The 17,099-nt window shown below is 44.5% G+C and overlaps 2 protein-coding genes across 2 annotated transcripts in view; both read left to right on the top strand.

Annotated features, from left to right (window-relative positions):
• mthfd1l (methylenetetrahydrofolate dehydrogenase (NADP+ dependent) 1 like) overlaps positions 1-7,570 on the top strand; it is a 56,784-nt gene extending 49,214 nt beyond the window's left edge. The window contains exons 17-18 of the mRNA XM_061241584.1: positions 4,409-4,528; positions 5,983-7,570. Of these exons, the coding sequence (XP_061097568.1) occupies positions 4,409-4,498 (90 nt within the window). The 3' untranslated portion in view covers positions 4,499-4,528; positions 5,983-7,570. The remainder of the gene's footprint in view (positions 1-4,408; positions 4,529-5,982) is intronic.
• A 6,268-nt stretch (positions 7,571-13,838) lies between these two features.
• Positions 13,839-17,099, top strand: part of akap12b (A kinase (PRKA) anchor protein 12b) — a 53,049-nt gene continuing 49,788 nt past the window's right edge. The window contains exon 1 of the mRNA XM_061242685.1: positions 13,839-14,124. Coding sequence (XP_061098669.1) covers positions 14,011-14,124 — 114 coding nt within the window. The 5' untranslated portion in view covers positions 13,839-14,010. The remainder of the gene's footprint in view (positions 14,125-17,099) is intronic.

Here is a 17,099-nt window from a genome sequence, read left to right as displayed (position 1 = left end):
GTGGGTCCAGTCTGTGAGGCAGTGATCCAGGGCTCCACAGCTCCACAGCTCCGAGGTTAATGTCTGTCAGACGGCTACAGGAGCTCAGCCAGCCAGCGCTGCTTGTGTGGGGGCTTTTTATACCCCCTGGGTAGCGCCATCAGCGCCAAATCTGCCCCACTTCACCTCGCTCGCCTGACCTGTCCACGCCTGGGTCAAATACGCGATTGTTTTGGATTCAAATACTTTTTCTGTGCTCGATTGATCTTGCCTGGTGCACTTGGGCCAACCAGGAAGCCCGGAAGGCGGAGTTTGTGCTTTTTGAGAGGTTCCACTACACCAGACAAGCTCAGTAAAGTGTAGAGGAGAATTTGGATCCAAAAGGATTACGCGTTTGACCCAGGTCTGGGTCAGCTATGGGAGGTGCTAAAAATGTAGAACACATCACCACCGTCTGTCATAATAAAGATTAGTCTGCCGTGTTCTTCTTGTGCTGAAGAGGAAATTGAGCGGGTTCTCAAAAAGACAGAGGTTTGGGTGTCTCGGTGGCGCAGCCTGTAGAGCACTGACCGCATGCTCATTGCGAGCCGCGACGTCGGCGGTTCGAATCCGACCGTCCGACATTTGTCGCATGTCTTCCCCTCTCTCTCGCTCCCATTCTTCCTGTCTCTCTATACTATATACTGTCCAATAAAGCTGAAAAAGGCCTAAAAAATATCATTAAAAAAAAGACAGAGGTTTCTTGAAATCTCTGAGGGACACGCACATCTCAGCCGTGAGGCCGTTGGCGCTCCTCCTCTAAATCTGTTACCTGGACAGGTGCCAGTTACGGGGCTCTTTGTTCTCTGTGTGTAAACATCCAGGTAAACTGAGAAGTGATATTTAGGAGGAAAAGGTGTACACAGAAGAGTGGGCTGAGCTGTCAGTGCGGTTAGCGGTTAGCGGTTAGCAGCAGCCCATTACTGACAGCGCCTCAGAAACGCCATCAAGGTGAAGAATGCGTTTTTGTCGCCTGCTCTAGCCTGTAATCAGTAAACAAGTGGCAAGACGGTCGAGCAAGGAAGCGAGTCTCGCCTTGTCATTCACAAAATGGCCGCCGGTCAGCCCTCCAGGGACTACCTGTCACGGCTGTTCTGACTGGAGCAGCTGGTGACCTGAACAGGTCGTACGCTAATGTCCTCGATCTCATGGCGGGCGTTGCACTGCACATTTCAGGAAATAATAACACTTTCTTTCAGTTACTACACATTTCCCTAAGCCTTAAATCTTTGCCTAGAGTTATTTTAGGACCCCCTCGAAAAGGAGATGTACCATCTCAAGGGGGCTATAGATTTTAACAAATAGCCTATTCTCTCCTCTGATCGTTTCAGCAGGGCAACATTTCACAGTGTACAATTTTCCTCTGCCACTCACATGAACTGTAATTAATTTTAATAGGGCATTTTACAAATATTTGGCACAATACGCTTCACTATAAACACTGGCCTAAACCCCCACACGAATGAGCCTAGGGCAACGGTGGCAAGGAATAACTCCCCGGAGGGATTGAGGAAGAAACCTCTGAAGGAACCAGACGGAAGGCAAGGGGGCCTATCCTCCTCTGGCCAGCTCAGGGTGTGGAGTTTTAATGCCCAGCACGCTCAATCAGTCAGTGTTCACGCTAATGCGTTCGGCACAGAATTAATTACCTCGTCTTTCACCCACTGATAATCAATCAGTACGGGGTTCCACTGTGCCGGCTCCGTCTCTGAGTTTGCTGACTTCGACAGCATTTCACACACAGTGCAGGCCGTAAGTATTTGGACAGCGTAAGATATGGATGTAAATAACCCCGCAAATTAAAGCTGACCGTCTGTACTTTAACCTCGCATTCATCGTTTTATAATCCAATGAGCCAAAAATGCGTCACTGTACAAATACTTACGGACTGCAGCGTACGTCGTTGGGCTGGTCCAGTGGCCAGGGTTCTGCCTCCTGTATCTCCCAATGACAGGGGAGCGTTATTGAAACCCATAAGTCACGAGCGTCATCTGTCACGTCAACACATTAAGCAGTCTTCTTGTCACGCAGGGAGCGACGCGTGTGGATTTCCGATACCCGTTTCATACTCCGTGCGGTGCGGGCTGATCACATCGGCGGTCTTTTGCGCCTGCCTCAGCGTTCTCGGGGCCTGGGACGTAATTGAATAAATTGCCTCTAATTCTAGTAATCTAGTGAAAGAGTGAAGATGGGAGGCGTTTAATATCTCCTGTTGAGTGGGTTTCGGTCTCTAAGTACCGCCTTGGGAGAATAAAGAGGGCCGTCTGTTAATATGCTCTGCTTACGAACCCTAAAATGAAATGATTTGATCAGTGTGGGGGCCTCCGTTATATAAATGAATGGGTTTCGCTTGTTTTGGGTGTCAGGCCCTACCTTGTAATTGGGACGAATTAACTGTTGTCAAAATATCTACACAATGCTGTTCACCGTCTCTGACAGACAAGACAAGCTGTTTGTGAAATTTTTGATGAAAATGTGTTGCATCCGGAGACCATTTATAGAAATATTGTTAAAAGGAAATTAATTTAAGATTTATACGTCCATAAACCATGAATTCATAATGACTTTGTTCCCTGTTTAATACTGATGGAAAAATGCAGTGCTTTTAAATCTTGCTGCTCTAAAGAAAACGCATCACAGTTAATTCTGTCAGAGTCAATGCACTTCTGCATTTCTCTGAACAGGTTTTTCCGTGGGGAAATATGCACTTTGTTCACGTGTTGTTGTATGAAATCATAGCCGGTGGTTAAATTGTAAGCCCAGTTAATTCTTACATAGATGTTTACATTCTCAGTCAACACCCCTGTTATTACAAGACGTACTGCCGCAATGCCAGGTTTTGTGTTTCAAATTGTCTTTATCTTTAAAGTATGGGTGCTTATGTAAACCTACACGCATTTCACATGTTTTAGTAATGCTCTGTTATTACAGAAGTCAGATAAATCTTTAGGACTGCGGGCGATTTTGGGAATGAGCCATTTATCCGGCTGGATATTTACTGAAGAGGTTCAGATAGTACCTGGGCCCACGTTCAGCCCCGACAAAACGCGGCGAAAGGTTTATTTAAACAGAAACGGTGGCGCGTTGAACATCCTGTTGCACACCGTGGAGTGGACTGATTGATGTCGTATGGTTTGCTCCTACGGCGTCTGAGAACGCGTTCTCCACAGGCCTGCATTATTGCTGATTTGGGCACACCAACCAAAATGGGAGCAAACATTACATTATTGGCATTTGGCAGACGTTCTTATCCAGAGCGACGTACAGTTGATTAGACTAAGCAGGAGACAATCCTCCCCTGGAGCAATGCAGGGTTAAGGGTCTTGCTCAAGGGCCCAGCGGCTGTGCGGATCTTATTGTGGCTACACCGACCTTGCATGTCCCAGTCATTTACCTTAACCACTACGCTACAGTCCACCCCATAACATACCTCAAAGCCTGCTGCAAAGCCTTGCACACCGTTGGGAGGAAACATATCATTCAACACAGAAACCATCGCAAAACGTAGCAAAATGTTTTTAGATTGAACATGCCCCTGGCTCAACGGTACAACTGGAAATCGAATCTGTCACCCAGTTTGAGCGCTACTGAGAAGCTGGCCAATTACAAAGGGTCACAGTCGGTCTCCTCAAAACCTGGCCAATCAAAATATGTCAGAGTTGATGGCCTTGGAGTATCTGGCCAATCAGGGCTGTTTAGTACCCAATCACCACTCTACATTAGACATTGTTTATAAAGCATCATGTTTACATCTTATTTGCACGTTTGGCAAGAGTTGAGTAACAAATTAAGTATAATAAACAAATAAAGTATTCTTGGAAGAAGTATACCACATCCGCAATTAATAACAATCCTAAAGACAAACAGGAATAGCAGAGAATATTAACCAAACGGCAGAAGAAATGTGTATATTTTCTCAAGGCAGGAGGATCTTTGATGACTTCCTCTCCAGTGAAGTTGTGCTTTATCCATTTCTGTGGTTGTGTTTTCCTTGGGTGTGTTACAGCCTCAGGATACTGCCGGGTCGGCGCTGTTCACCGAGCTTGGCACGTTTGCATGAGGTCCGGTATCAGACACTCAAGTGTTCCCACAAATGTAATGAGGAGTCCCCACTCAGACACAAACCTTTACTTCATGAGTTTTATGACCCAATGACGTTACCGGACTGACATAAATCCTATGGAGCTAAATAGCCTTTGGTGGCGCAGTAAATAACATTTCAAGTCCCTCGAGGCCTCGACATTCTCAGCATATCCTGTCCGAGCCGGGCTGTGTGCGGTAGCGCAGAGAAGAGACGTTATTCTTACGTTTAGTCTTGATTGATTGATCGATTGACAGACAGGGTAACTGAGTCTCTCTCCCTCTCTCTCTCTCTCTCTCTCTCTTCCAGATGAGTACGATGCCTGGCCTGCCAACTCGGCCCTGTTTCTATGACATCGACCTGGACCCAGTCACAGAGGAGATCACTGGGCTCTTCTGAGGGGACCCCCACGTTGTCATAGTTAAGCAGGTAAGGAGCCCCAACCACTGCCTGTCAGAAATTCATCCCTGGACCATGACTCATTCATAAACTTATACTTTTACTTGTCAGTTCACACACACATTTATTTTCTATTATCATTGGGTTTTAACTATTTTTCTCTTCTGCTGCTGTTTATGTTAACCTATCCGAATGCACTCAACGCGTTCCATTTTTCGATTCACTCCGGAGCGACCGCTAAACGGACATAATGGATAAATCATTTCATCACACAGAGCGGCCCCCATAACCATATCAGCCTGAGGGCTGAGCTAATCCCATTCGTCTTTGCAGTCTGCGGTAAGGCAGAGGAAGGCTGACAGCTTTTCAATAACTGCCAAAATAGCTCTGCGAATTAAGATGGCGTCTCAGTCTCTGGAGTTTGACGACTTGTTTTTGTTATCCAACAAACAGCCGCCTTTTGGATCGCAGACAGCAATCATCTTAGTTCTCGGCGTCAAAACTTTTACTTTTAATTTAGCGGGAATATTTTTTTGGCGCGGAGGCTGCCCTTGTGATGCCGGGGGGGAAAGAAATGAGCCGGTTAACAGGCCACCCGTCCGCCGTGTGTCCTCGTCGTTGGTCAGCTGAGCGGCCAGACGCTGGGTCTGGCAGACAGACGGCCGCCATTTTAGATTACAGAGCAAGGCCCAGAAATGAGGCTTAATTTGCTTCGCTAAGTTGCTTAAGCTGAAAAAAGGTTTCATTTTTTGCAGGTTAGTTACGAGGTGACAGCAGCCATTTTCTATTAGCCTCTCCCTGTCAGAGCAAGGCCCAAAGACATTAATTAATTGAAGAGATTAATTTGTTGTGTCATGTTGCTTCCCTTACGTGTTCGCTTGGGGTCCAAGTTGCTTAGCTTACAAAACTATTTATACATATTTGTCACTTATGGAACTGGGAAGTAATGTAAAATATAATTCAGTATATTATCTCTATATTCCAACACTTCATAACTCATGGACAAATATCATAATTATTGCCACTTTATGATATGGCAATATATTACACTTCAGGAAGTGGACGTGGTGTTTTTCGGGGCTGATGGGAGTTGGAGTCTTGCTCTTTGAATCTGTCTTCTTCTTTGGTTAGTTTTACCTTGCAGCCCCAGGGATATGATCCCGTTATAAAGTCGGCGGAGCTGTCGTGTGATGTCCGTTATCTCACTCCCCTTATTTGTAGCTATCGCAGTGTTCTGATTTGGAGAATAAATTGTTTTGATTGGTTGATTCAGGTCACATGACTGGCAGCCTATGAGAGTGGCACACATCATAGGGTTTAGCGGAGCCTCCCCGCCTCGTCTCAAACCGGGAGTCTTCACACCACGTTCATTTTGTTTTGGGGCCTGCCACCAACTAGCACTAAGGGTGGCTATTTACATGTCAATGTAACACCTATTAACTAACCACCCTCCACCCACCACCCACCCCCCCATCTACTTCCAGAGCCTTGCCCCCCACCTGGCCAGCTGCTCACCTGCGGGAAGAACCTGGGAGCGTTGGACCTGAAACCACCACGACGGATATTACGCCATTTTAAATTCCCCACCCAATTCACAGGGCAGCGTTCTCCACTTCCCGCTGTTAAAAACACACACCTGTCAGACAAATACCTGCATGCCTCTCTGCTCTAGGTTACCGGCATGTTCCGCTGGGCTGTGGCTTGTCACGGCCTTAAAGAGAAAACTATACGCGCCATAGCCCAGAAACAACACAGCATTGCAGAGTGAAGACAACAATGTATGCTTTTTGACTTTCTATTGGGTTTCTTTTATTTTCCTGAGTGTTCTTTTATTTTCCTGGCTTAGCTAAGCCATTTTATTTCAATATTTTAATATTTTAATTTAATTTTATCTCATCATTCTTTGTTCATCCTGTATGCGGATGACATACTTTAACAAAGCGTTTGTACTAATCTACTGAAGTCTTATTAGTGTTGTGCACCAAAGATTAATATGAATGCATTCATGTTGGACTGTGTATACACACACACGCCTATCCCTATGAGCATCTTAAAGACACTACAATTACTTCTGAAATGTTTGGTCGCATTGAAGCGGCCGTTATAAACACGCACAGAAACTCCTCGGTTGCTTCAGTGAAACAAAAACTCGGTCCTTCGCTCAGTATTTCGTCGCGAGTCACCTTAATCACCGGTGTCTTAAAACAAAACACAAATTTGTTGCTTCGTGTTTTTAAAAACAAAAACTTAAAAAAAAAAAACAGAAGAAGCTACGTTTCCTGGGACGTCGTTGTTCACACGTAAAGCGCGAGTCCCTTGGGGCAGCGGCTAACCGGAATGTAAAAACAAGGTAAAAAAAAACTAAGTCAGCCGTGTTGCGGCGCTACCTGTCATTAACGGATGTTTTTCGGCTTCTCCGGACCCTTGTCTATACACGTACCCATTTCTGACATTCCGCCGCTGCTGTGTCCATTAGCAAATGTTTAAGTACAGTGTATGATACAGACCTGTCGTTTGTGTGGTTAGCCAGGTAGCTAGCACTGGCGGTTGAAAAGAATACGCATTGTATACGAGGTCAGAGTGTTCCTTTATTTATGTGCAATACTTGCCATGGATTGTATTAGAGGCAAGTGGATCAACATGCATTTAAGATATTCTGCTTTTGCACTGAAAACGAGTGTGATTTAACTACTTTGTTTGTTTTTTTACAGACCCCCCCCCCCCCCCCAGTCCTAAAATGTTTACAGACCTATGATATCATCTTTTTCACTGAAATGTGAAGCTTATGTCATGACGGCTGCTTTTCCCAGTGTACTAACTGGACATAAGCCGTCATGACATAGCCAGCCTTAAATTGTTCAGGGATTGCATATCCTCAAACTCAAAGCTTGGTCTTTCAAATGTTCTTATTCAGTACCAAGGACAGATCCAGAATATTATTTTTCAGACTCATTTCTTGATGCACCTACGGTCATCATTTTCCAGTGTTCAAAATCTCTTCTTTGTCTCCTCCACCATTGTTACACTTTTCATAATGCCATTGTGAATGACGATCGGTTATGAAATACATTGTGCATTCTAATAAAAAAATAAAAAATGTTTACAAACAGTTTGTTTTTGATTATTGAATTAAATGTAATTTCCGTTCAACAGAATCAAACCATTCTCATGTCCTTTCAGGCATAGAGAATGATTATTGTGTTTGTGTGTGTGTGTGTGTGTGTGGGTGTGTGGCTGCGATCTCTACTCAAGCAACAACCATAATGACAGACTGCCAGGGAAATTCCGAGGAGCTTTCCGGCAAGTTGGCTTGAGAGGGGGGGGGGGGGGGGGGGTATGGCTGTTTGGATGTGACCCTGCCTTTACCCCCCCCCCACCCTTGCTGTGCCCAAAAACACGACCGTGACCATCGACCGGAAGCTGAGCGGTCAAAAAAGCACCCCGGGAACCAAGGTTTTTTATGGCCTCCCCATTCAGGAGACCAAAGCCCATTCACACCGCCAGGGATAATTACTGATCTGTGAATACCAGGGAGGGGAGGGGGGCAGCCTGCCTGACCTGTGTTGGGAGACACACACACACACACTTACATGCACATTCACACACACATACACACACACACACACACACACACACACACACTCTCTCACACACATTGACAGACACATACACCTACACATACTCGGACTCACACAGAGACACCAAGACATGCACACTGTCTCTCTCTCACACACAGACACGCGCATTGACAGACACGCACTCACACACACATTCACATACACACATACACTCACACTCTGTCACACAGACACACACACGTGCACACACATTCTCTCACACACACACACTCACTCTCACACACATACTCACACAGACACACACACTGTCTCTCACACACACACTCACCTACACACACTCTCACAGACACACACACACTCGCATACAGATACAGACACACACACACACACTCACATACAGACACTTGCGTGCACACTCACACACACAGACACACACACACACACACACGTACACACATTCACCTACACACACACTCTCTCACACACACACACGCTCACACGCACACACTCTCTCTCACACACACTCACACACTCACCTACACACACACTCTCACACACACACACACATTCTCTCTCTCACACACACACACACACTCTCTCTCACACACACACCTACACACACACTCTCTCACAGACACACACACACACACACCTACACACACACTCTCTCTCACAGACACACACACACACACACACACACACTCTCTCTCACACACACACACACACACACACACACTCTCTCTCACACACACCTACACACACACACTCTCTCACAGACACACACACACACACTCTCACACACACAAAGCCAGCCCTGACTCAGCTCTGTTCTGCTGGCATCGCTCTCTACCCACCCCACTGCATTCAGAGCGGGCGACCTTACGGTGTCTGGGGGGCCCAGACGGACCTGTCCCCGGGTGAAGAATTAGGCTCCTTGTTCCCCTGGAGGAAGTGAAGGTCATTATTATTACTTGTCTTTTTTTGGGCTAGCCCCCAGTTGGGACGAGAGAGAGAGAGAGAGAGGATTTGTTCTTGTTCTCCTGTTCAGATTCGGCCATTCAAGCTCTGGCCACCTAGGCCTGCACAAGGCTTTCACTCTAATAAGATGCTAAGAACCCTCCCCCTCGCTCTGTGACATCATCGGTCACATGACCCGCAGGGCTGGAGGTTAGCCGTGCCCCGGTGCTGATGGATGCGTTTTGCTGCAGGGAGCTAAACCAGCGCTAGGGATGTGTCAGAGCTGCGGTTTGAAGGGGCGGAGCTTTTATCCCTGATTTACGACAGGTGCTTCCCGGAGCCGAGACTGTTAGTGTGAAACCCGCCAAGAAATGTCATAATGTTTAAACAGGGCAACAGAAAAACTGGGCCGATTGGACTGGGAAGTAATCGGACTCCTCAAACAAATGTGCAGTGCAGGCGTGCACAACTTCAGCCCTGGAAGGCCGGTTTGCCTGCTGTTTTTTGTTCCAACCGGTTACTGAGGGCTCCGTACACTAAGCTGGCTCGCTCCTGTATTTGAGCGCAGTTTAGGACGCACTTTAAATGTATACATTTTTATTTAGCTGATGCTTTTATCCCAAGCACCTTACAGCTGATTAGGCCGAGCACCCTCACTAAAGTGTGCAGACTCAGGTAGCATATTTCACCTTCAGTAGCAAACCTCAATTGTGAAATTGGGTTCAGTACCCACCACCACCACCACCACCACCACTGATGAGTAAAGGTAAACACAGGGAGTACAGGGTTAGTGTTCTGACAAACACAGGGTGTGCAGGGGTAGTGTTCTGACAAACACAGGGTGTGCAGGGTTAGTGTTCTGACAAACACAGGGTGTGCAGGGTTAGTGTTCTGACAAACACAGGGTGTGCAGGGTTAGTGTTCTGACAAACACAGGGTGTGCAGGGTTAGTGTTCTGACAAACACAGGGTGTGCAGGGGTAGTGTTCTGACAAACACAGGGTGTGCAGGGTTAGTGTTCTGACAAACACAGGGTGTGCAGGGTTAGTGTTCTGACAAACACAGGGTGTGCAGGGTTAGTGTTCTGGCAAACACAGGGTGTGCAGGGGTAGTGTTCTGACAAACACAGCGTGTGCAGGGGTAGTGTTCTGACAAACACAGGGTGTGCAGGGTTAGTGTTCTGACAAACACAGGGTGTGCAGGGTTAGTGTTCTGACAAACACAGGGTGTGCAGGGTTAGTGTTCTGACAAACACAGGGTGTGCAGGGGTAGTGTTCTGACAAACACAGGGTGTGCAGGGGTAGTGTTCTGACAAACACAGGGTGTGCAGGGGTAGTGTTCTGACATACACACACATCCCTCTTGTCCCTCAATATCATCCAATAGCAATGCTCGGACTAGCCGTAGCAGGCCTCTACTCTGCTAGCAGTAACCTGATCCAGGTTAGACTCCGTTGTTTTCATTACACCGGGCTACCACAAAATGGGGCTTTTATTGAACACTCCAAATAGACTGCAAATTACAAATAATCTGGCTGCCCAGTTTTACAGCGTCAGAAACATTACTTTCTGCCCTCGGTAAAAATACAGGACACAATGACAAATAAATAATAATAATAATAATAATAATAATAATAATAGTAATAATACTGATAATTACTAATAAATACTAATAAGTACTAAACATTGATGGAAAAGCAGGGAACTATACGCAAGTGTCTTTGTGCATATGTCAGCTTGTTTTTCTGTTGTGCTTTTTTCTGCTGTGCTGTATTTAGTCGTAAATAATTGTTAAGGTAGTGCTGTTGACTGCCTTCTGGGTGTGAAGAATTACTGCTGGTATTTAAAGCACTGCTTAATGCTTATGTAGCATACTGAGTTTCTGAATGCACCGCCATTTCCCTTTAATACATATCTCATTTATATCTATAAAAACTATTCTCAGGTCCATATAATCAAGTAAAATGGTATTATTCTAACATTCAATTGAGGTTTCTAATGCAGGAAATATTTGGAGATCTGCTCTTTCCTGCTCCATAAAGCTTGTTCTTTAACCCTAACCCTACGTCCAGAGTTTCTCCATCAATTAGGCCTCCCTGGCATCTTCATGTAACAAACAAATAATAATAATAATTTCTCCGTAAATCAGAGAATAAAAATAAGCATTGCTGCCATTGCTTCCCTCTTTTTGGACAGGGCTCACTCTCTGCTTGGCCCGGTCAGTAGTGGATAAGATCCGCACATTGATTTATGTGGTTGAAATTAAAAGGCCTTTCCCCGAAGCCTGCAGACAGTAAGTTCAAGCCTCTTGCCAGGTCTTAACGACATTTACGGGCAAATCTTTCCGTTGATATTTCATTGGAAGCTTTTAGTAACCCGATTACCCTTATCAGGATTTTTCAATTTGCATCGGTTGTTCTATAAAACAATCTATTAATTACTAATTCCCATCTTCCAATATAAAAGGGCACCAGAGGCGGCTCGGTCAATGTGCACTGGTATCCAGTGTTTTGCAGTCTGCTTGCAGTAGGGCAATGGGACGTCCTAAAACAGTTTGGTAACACTTTACAATAGGGCTCCGTGAATTGGCGTGGACTATTGTTGATGTTAAATATCTGCCACTGAGAAGTTCATCTGTACAGCTCTGTTAATGTATTTGTACATGATGCATTCGTGTTGACAGCTACATCAGTTATTGCCAATTCATATTGGAATGAAAAGTCAGTTAATGTATCTGTTAATGGTAAACTCGTTATAGGTTAATCGTTTAGGGCTTTAAGTATTTTTGATAGAATATACAGGCAGCCAAAACTGGTGTAAAATGTTTGAGCTGAAAAATGTTTTACTCTTGCACAAGATTCATTTTTACCTTAACATTAACTGTGGTAACTGATTGTTAACTTATTTTATTATTATTATTATTATTATTATTATTATTATTATTATTATTATTATTATTATTATATGAATACTTATCTCATTTACTTTTCAAATTTTCACGAGATTGTCTGAGTTTGTTTTACCACTGTATGATAAAGAGATAAAATATTTAACTTGGTCTACAGGTGGGGGTGGCACGGATGGTGCAGTGGGTAGCCGCCTCACAGCAATGAGGTCCTGGGTTCGAATCCCCATCGGCCGGGGCCTCTCTGTGCGGAGTTTGCATGTTCTCCCCGTGTCTGCGTGGGTTTCCTCCGGGTACTCTGGTTTCCTCCCACAGTCCAAAGACATGCACGTTAGGCTGATTGGAGAGTCTAAATTGCCCATAGGTATGAGTGTGTGAGTGAATGGTGTGTGTGCCCTGCGATGGACTGGCGACCTGTCCAGGGTGTATTCCTGCCTTTCGCCCAATGTATGCTGGGATAGGCTCCAGCCCCCCTGCGACCCTGTTCAGGATAAGCGGGTTTAGATAATGGATGGATGGATGGATGGATGGTCTACAGGTCATATGAGTGATTCCTTGGTGGCCCAGTGTTAAACATACTCCCATCTGAACCCACACAATTGCATCGCTGATATTGTGCTGAGTCCTGTTGTTTCACCGCTCTCCAGGTGTCATCTGAGATACGAGCAAATGACACGGCAAGACGAACTAGTGGTAAGGATTATGACGTCATGTAATCGATCAATAATCTTACAAACAGTATACATTTCTGCGAGAAATGGAACTGATATAGTATAACCTACTACGTCACGTTTAGCCATTGACCATATTAATCCTTGCGAACAGCAGCGGGGAGAAAGGGACGAGTGTACGCCAAGTCCCGGTCTTCACGTTTTTCACAATTCCGAGTGAATAATGTAACAGAAACCACATATGAAATTGAAGACGAAATCAAATACAGTTGTGTAGGCCTACTAGCAGCCATTCTGAGGACCTAACTAGGCGTTTGAAATAGCCATGGTCATCGTCACATGGCTGTCAATGTTTAGCATCGTTAGGATTATCCGATTAGCCGTCATTTCAATTGAGATTATGGGCTGGGTTTGAATATAATATTGAAAAAAAATTTTTTGTTAATTTTTCATAGTTCGTTAAACGAATTTTATAGGCGAGTTGGATCTGTGCTTTATGCGTTTTCACCTGCTTGTTAACTTATTTTATTAGCAGTAGTTAGCATTTTATCTATATGAATACTTATCTCATTTACTTATCAAATTTTCACGAGATTGTCTGAGTTTGTTTTACCACTGTATGATAAAGAGATAAAATATTTAACTTGGTCTACAGGTCATATGAGTGATTCCTTGGTGGCCCAGTGTTAAACATAATCCCATCTGAACCCACACAATTGCATCGCTGATGATGATAAATTAATGATTGCTTTTCACTTTTCTTTTCTTTTTAATAAAATGCAACGAATCTGACCTGTCCGGGCTATATCTGTAGTTGTGTTACCCTTGTTGTTAGTGTCTCCACTGTTCTTACTGACGGCTTTGACCGTGCCTTGATCCGCCGTTAATGAGGCATTTTCTCCTCTGATGCGTAATACAAACTTTTAAGTCCGTATTCAGGACAGTCCCTCTCTTCAGCAGCCGAGGCGGCGTTCAGAATCCGAGAGTAAATGGGGGAGGAAGAATTTGTTTTCCTGCCACCGGTAATGCGCAATTAAGTTCGTTTGCCTGCGTTTCAGCTCCGTCTAATTATCGGTGCCTGTAAACAGCCGTGCTCTAGGCAGCCTACGTATGCTGATCTTACAGAGAGACGCTGGTCCATCCAGGTCGTTTTTTTTTTTTTTTTTTCTTCATCATCAGTTGATGCTGCAAGGCGTGCCTGAGTCCCCGTACATGTGATTGCGAGGGGAGGTGGTTTTCTAAAAGAGTTTGCCGGGAGACCGATTGCATCACTTGAGACCCCGACTACTCTGGAGTTGTCTGCAGATTAGCCGTTGGTTGCCGGATATTATCTTGTCGTTGACGTATTTCGCAGCCGTATACCGGACGGGAAGGAAAACGAGAACAAGGTTGCGGTTTTCACCATGGGAGCATCGATCTCGGCGAGGCAGGACGGCAAGACGGAGGAAGATGCGACGGCCGAGGAGCCGAATGCGGAGGTGAACGAGGTCCTGGAGGGAGAGGAGGTAGACGCAAAGGTAAAGTACCCCGGTTTCTGCGATAAGTGGGCTAACGGGAGATTTCTGGGATTCTCAGGATCCTACCAAAGCCGGGGCTCCAAATACTTCCTGTGCGGTGCACTAAAGTGGGTAAAATTGGGGGATTTGCCTGCGTTTTCACCGACTTTCTTAAATCACTGCTCCGTCATTTACAGACATCTTCTTCATTAAGATTCAATATTCGTAGCCTATTACCTGGATGTTGCAATGACTTGTCGTTGCGTTGTAATACGCAGCAATAATTAAACAAGGTAAAAACTTCCAGGTATGTCATGTTAGCATATTGCTTAAGGCTGTTTCTTTTTTTTTTTTCTTTTTTTTTTGACGCGTAAGGTGACGCGTTTTTCTGAGCACCGCAAATGCGGCTCCGCAGTAATAAAAATGTTGGTTGTAGGCTAACCTATTCTTGATTTATTGCTCAATATCCACGCAAGCGGGACAGCCAACGTCACACGCATGTTATCGTTATACTTTGCGAGAAATTATTATTATTGTTATTGTTTTTATTAGCATGGGTATTTATTTGTATAATGTCATTCGTTGTTAATATTAATTATTGTTGTGTTCATGCTATTCAGAATATTAAAATATTGTCTCATTAAGGGATTCAAAGATTTGCAATAGATATTGCCTCCATCCCGCTCCTTTCCAAAACGCTAAACCACCTTCAGCTGTTTATTTGAAATTGTGCTCTACTGTAACATAACAAGTATGAAACCGGACCTGCATTGTTATGCCGTGTCCAAGAAGATAATCAAGAGAGTGGAGAGTCACAAGACGCAAGTGTCACATGGTGTCACATGTAATTAATCAGCTCCAGCGGCATAACTGATTGCCTGATTTCAATACCATTTATCATATGCAATGAGATCAGTTCTATGCTGTGTAATAGACAAAGAGGGTATGTTATCAGTAACATTTTACCCCAGAGTTTGTGAAAAACTGAGACAAACTGACAGATGATCATAATCTTTTTTATCGCATGAAAATCATCACCACGTCATGGTGAGTTATGGAGAAATTATTATTAAATTATTATGGTGAGTGAACACAATTAAATGAAAATTGTCATGTCTGATATGAGTTTATTTTGTCAAACTTTTTTTTCCTGCAAAAATATTGTGAAAATAATTTTGGGTGTGGTGAGAAAACAACACGTATCTCATGTTACAGCATGGTGTTATGGCTATGTTTAAAGACACCTTCCTGGGAAATTATATATATATTGGAGTTAAAGTACTTACGTTAACCATTCCCAACAAGTACTTGTAATTAAGCGAGTCCTTTGCAAGTCAAGCTTGAAATATATGGCTACGGTCTGGGAAAGTGGCCAAACGTCTTAACCTTTCAATTCACCGTGGTAGGCTGACGAGTTTAATTTCAGTTCACTACTCGCATATTGATAAATTGAAAAAATAGATCTAGAACTGTCTGAAATCACATAACAAGCCGACTGCTTTAGCATCCTACAGCATGTACTGTGATAGGATTATCGTCTGGCCCAATGCGTTCTGAATGTAAGGCGGTGTGAAGCGCTGGGTCAACTGCACCAGATGAGTGGTGTTCAAGATGTAATCGACTTCTTTAATTAGTCAGCCGTGCCAGGGATTCCGAACCCAGTAACTTCCCTAAAGCGTGCTCCTGCAGTACTACCAGAGACGCGTCTCGTATCTGCTCGAACCGAACCCCTAACCAGCGTAATTGCGTCACTTAGGAGATCGCTGGTGACCAGCTGCTGGAGGAAGCTAGCCTCAGACTCTGATTGGTCAGACTGCGCAGTCACGCCTCAGCAGGGAAAACCGGGGACGGATGTGGTGGCTCCTCGATCGGGGAGGCTTAGCCCCTTGCATTAATGACTCCGGTCTCAGCTGCCCTTATTGACCGTACGCTGATCAATAAAATCCCACATCCTACGTGATGCACAGCTTTGCCGATATATATATATTATATAGTATGCGTGACTCCACTAATTGATTATCGATCATTCATTTGCATTTACTTTAATGGCACCATATGTGGACTCCCCTGATTGGTTATACGTCCATTACAGTCTATCTGTGTGAGCCACTGTAACTTGTCATGCGATAGTTTGCCCGCATTAGTAGTTTTTACATAAATACGGGGATAGTGCTACAATAGTGATAGTGTTTCTTTCTATCTAATGGATGGGACCTTTAGGCCTTTATTTTAGTATTGGTGCAATATAATCTGACTGTATGTTGATGACGGACGTTTTGCCATCTGCTATTTAAATTTGAGCACCCGGCTGTTTATCTAGTTAAGCCCATGAACACTTATTTTCAGTCGTTACATGACTAAGGAGTCATTTACCATAACTTACAGGTCAGTTTGGGAATTTATCTTCAAAAATACTGTACAACTGTGATTATGTACAGCGATACATTTTCTCCCCCGTGTCATTTGTCACGTGTGCATCATTTACAATTTCATAGTTCACGATCCGTGTCAACAGAGTTCTCCACGGTGTGATTAAAAGCAGCAGCCGATCTGAAACGGTTCACTTTCGGACGAGCCGTTTCCACATTTGGACCGAAAGATATGCGCACTCTTCTCGTTTCCTTTGCGTTTCGTGACGTATCAGCTTCCGCACGCGCATTCCAAGTTTGTAACACCGTTTCGGTTCCGATACGGACGCTAGAATCATAGATATGATTTTATGACCTTGTTGCCCGCCGTCTTGAACGATGACTAAGGGGTATTGCATCTTTAGATTTCATCTCGCGCTACATGAAACCTGTAATATTAGTGCCGAACGCAATGTGCATCAGCTTGGTGCCACGGGCTGCTTAGCAGTAGCTACACCAAGGTAACTAGCTTAACCATTCATTTCAGTTCACTGTAGTTTCATACTGAGTATAAGTCATTGCTGTAATGCAATCACACATCAAGCTTAGCCAATGAAGCTTAAGTCTGTGAACGGAAATGTGAAATAG

The sequence above is a fragment of the Conger conger genome, chromosome 5 (genome assembly GCF_963514075.1).
Source record: "Conger conger chromosome 5, fConCon1.1, whole genome shotgun sequence".
In the NCBI taxonomy this organism is placed as follows: Eukaryota; Metazoa; Chordata; class Actinopteri; order Anguilliformes; family Congridae; genus Conger; species Conger conger.
This window is presented reverse-complemented; position numbering and strand designations above follow the sequence as displayed.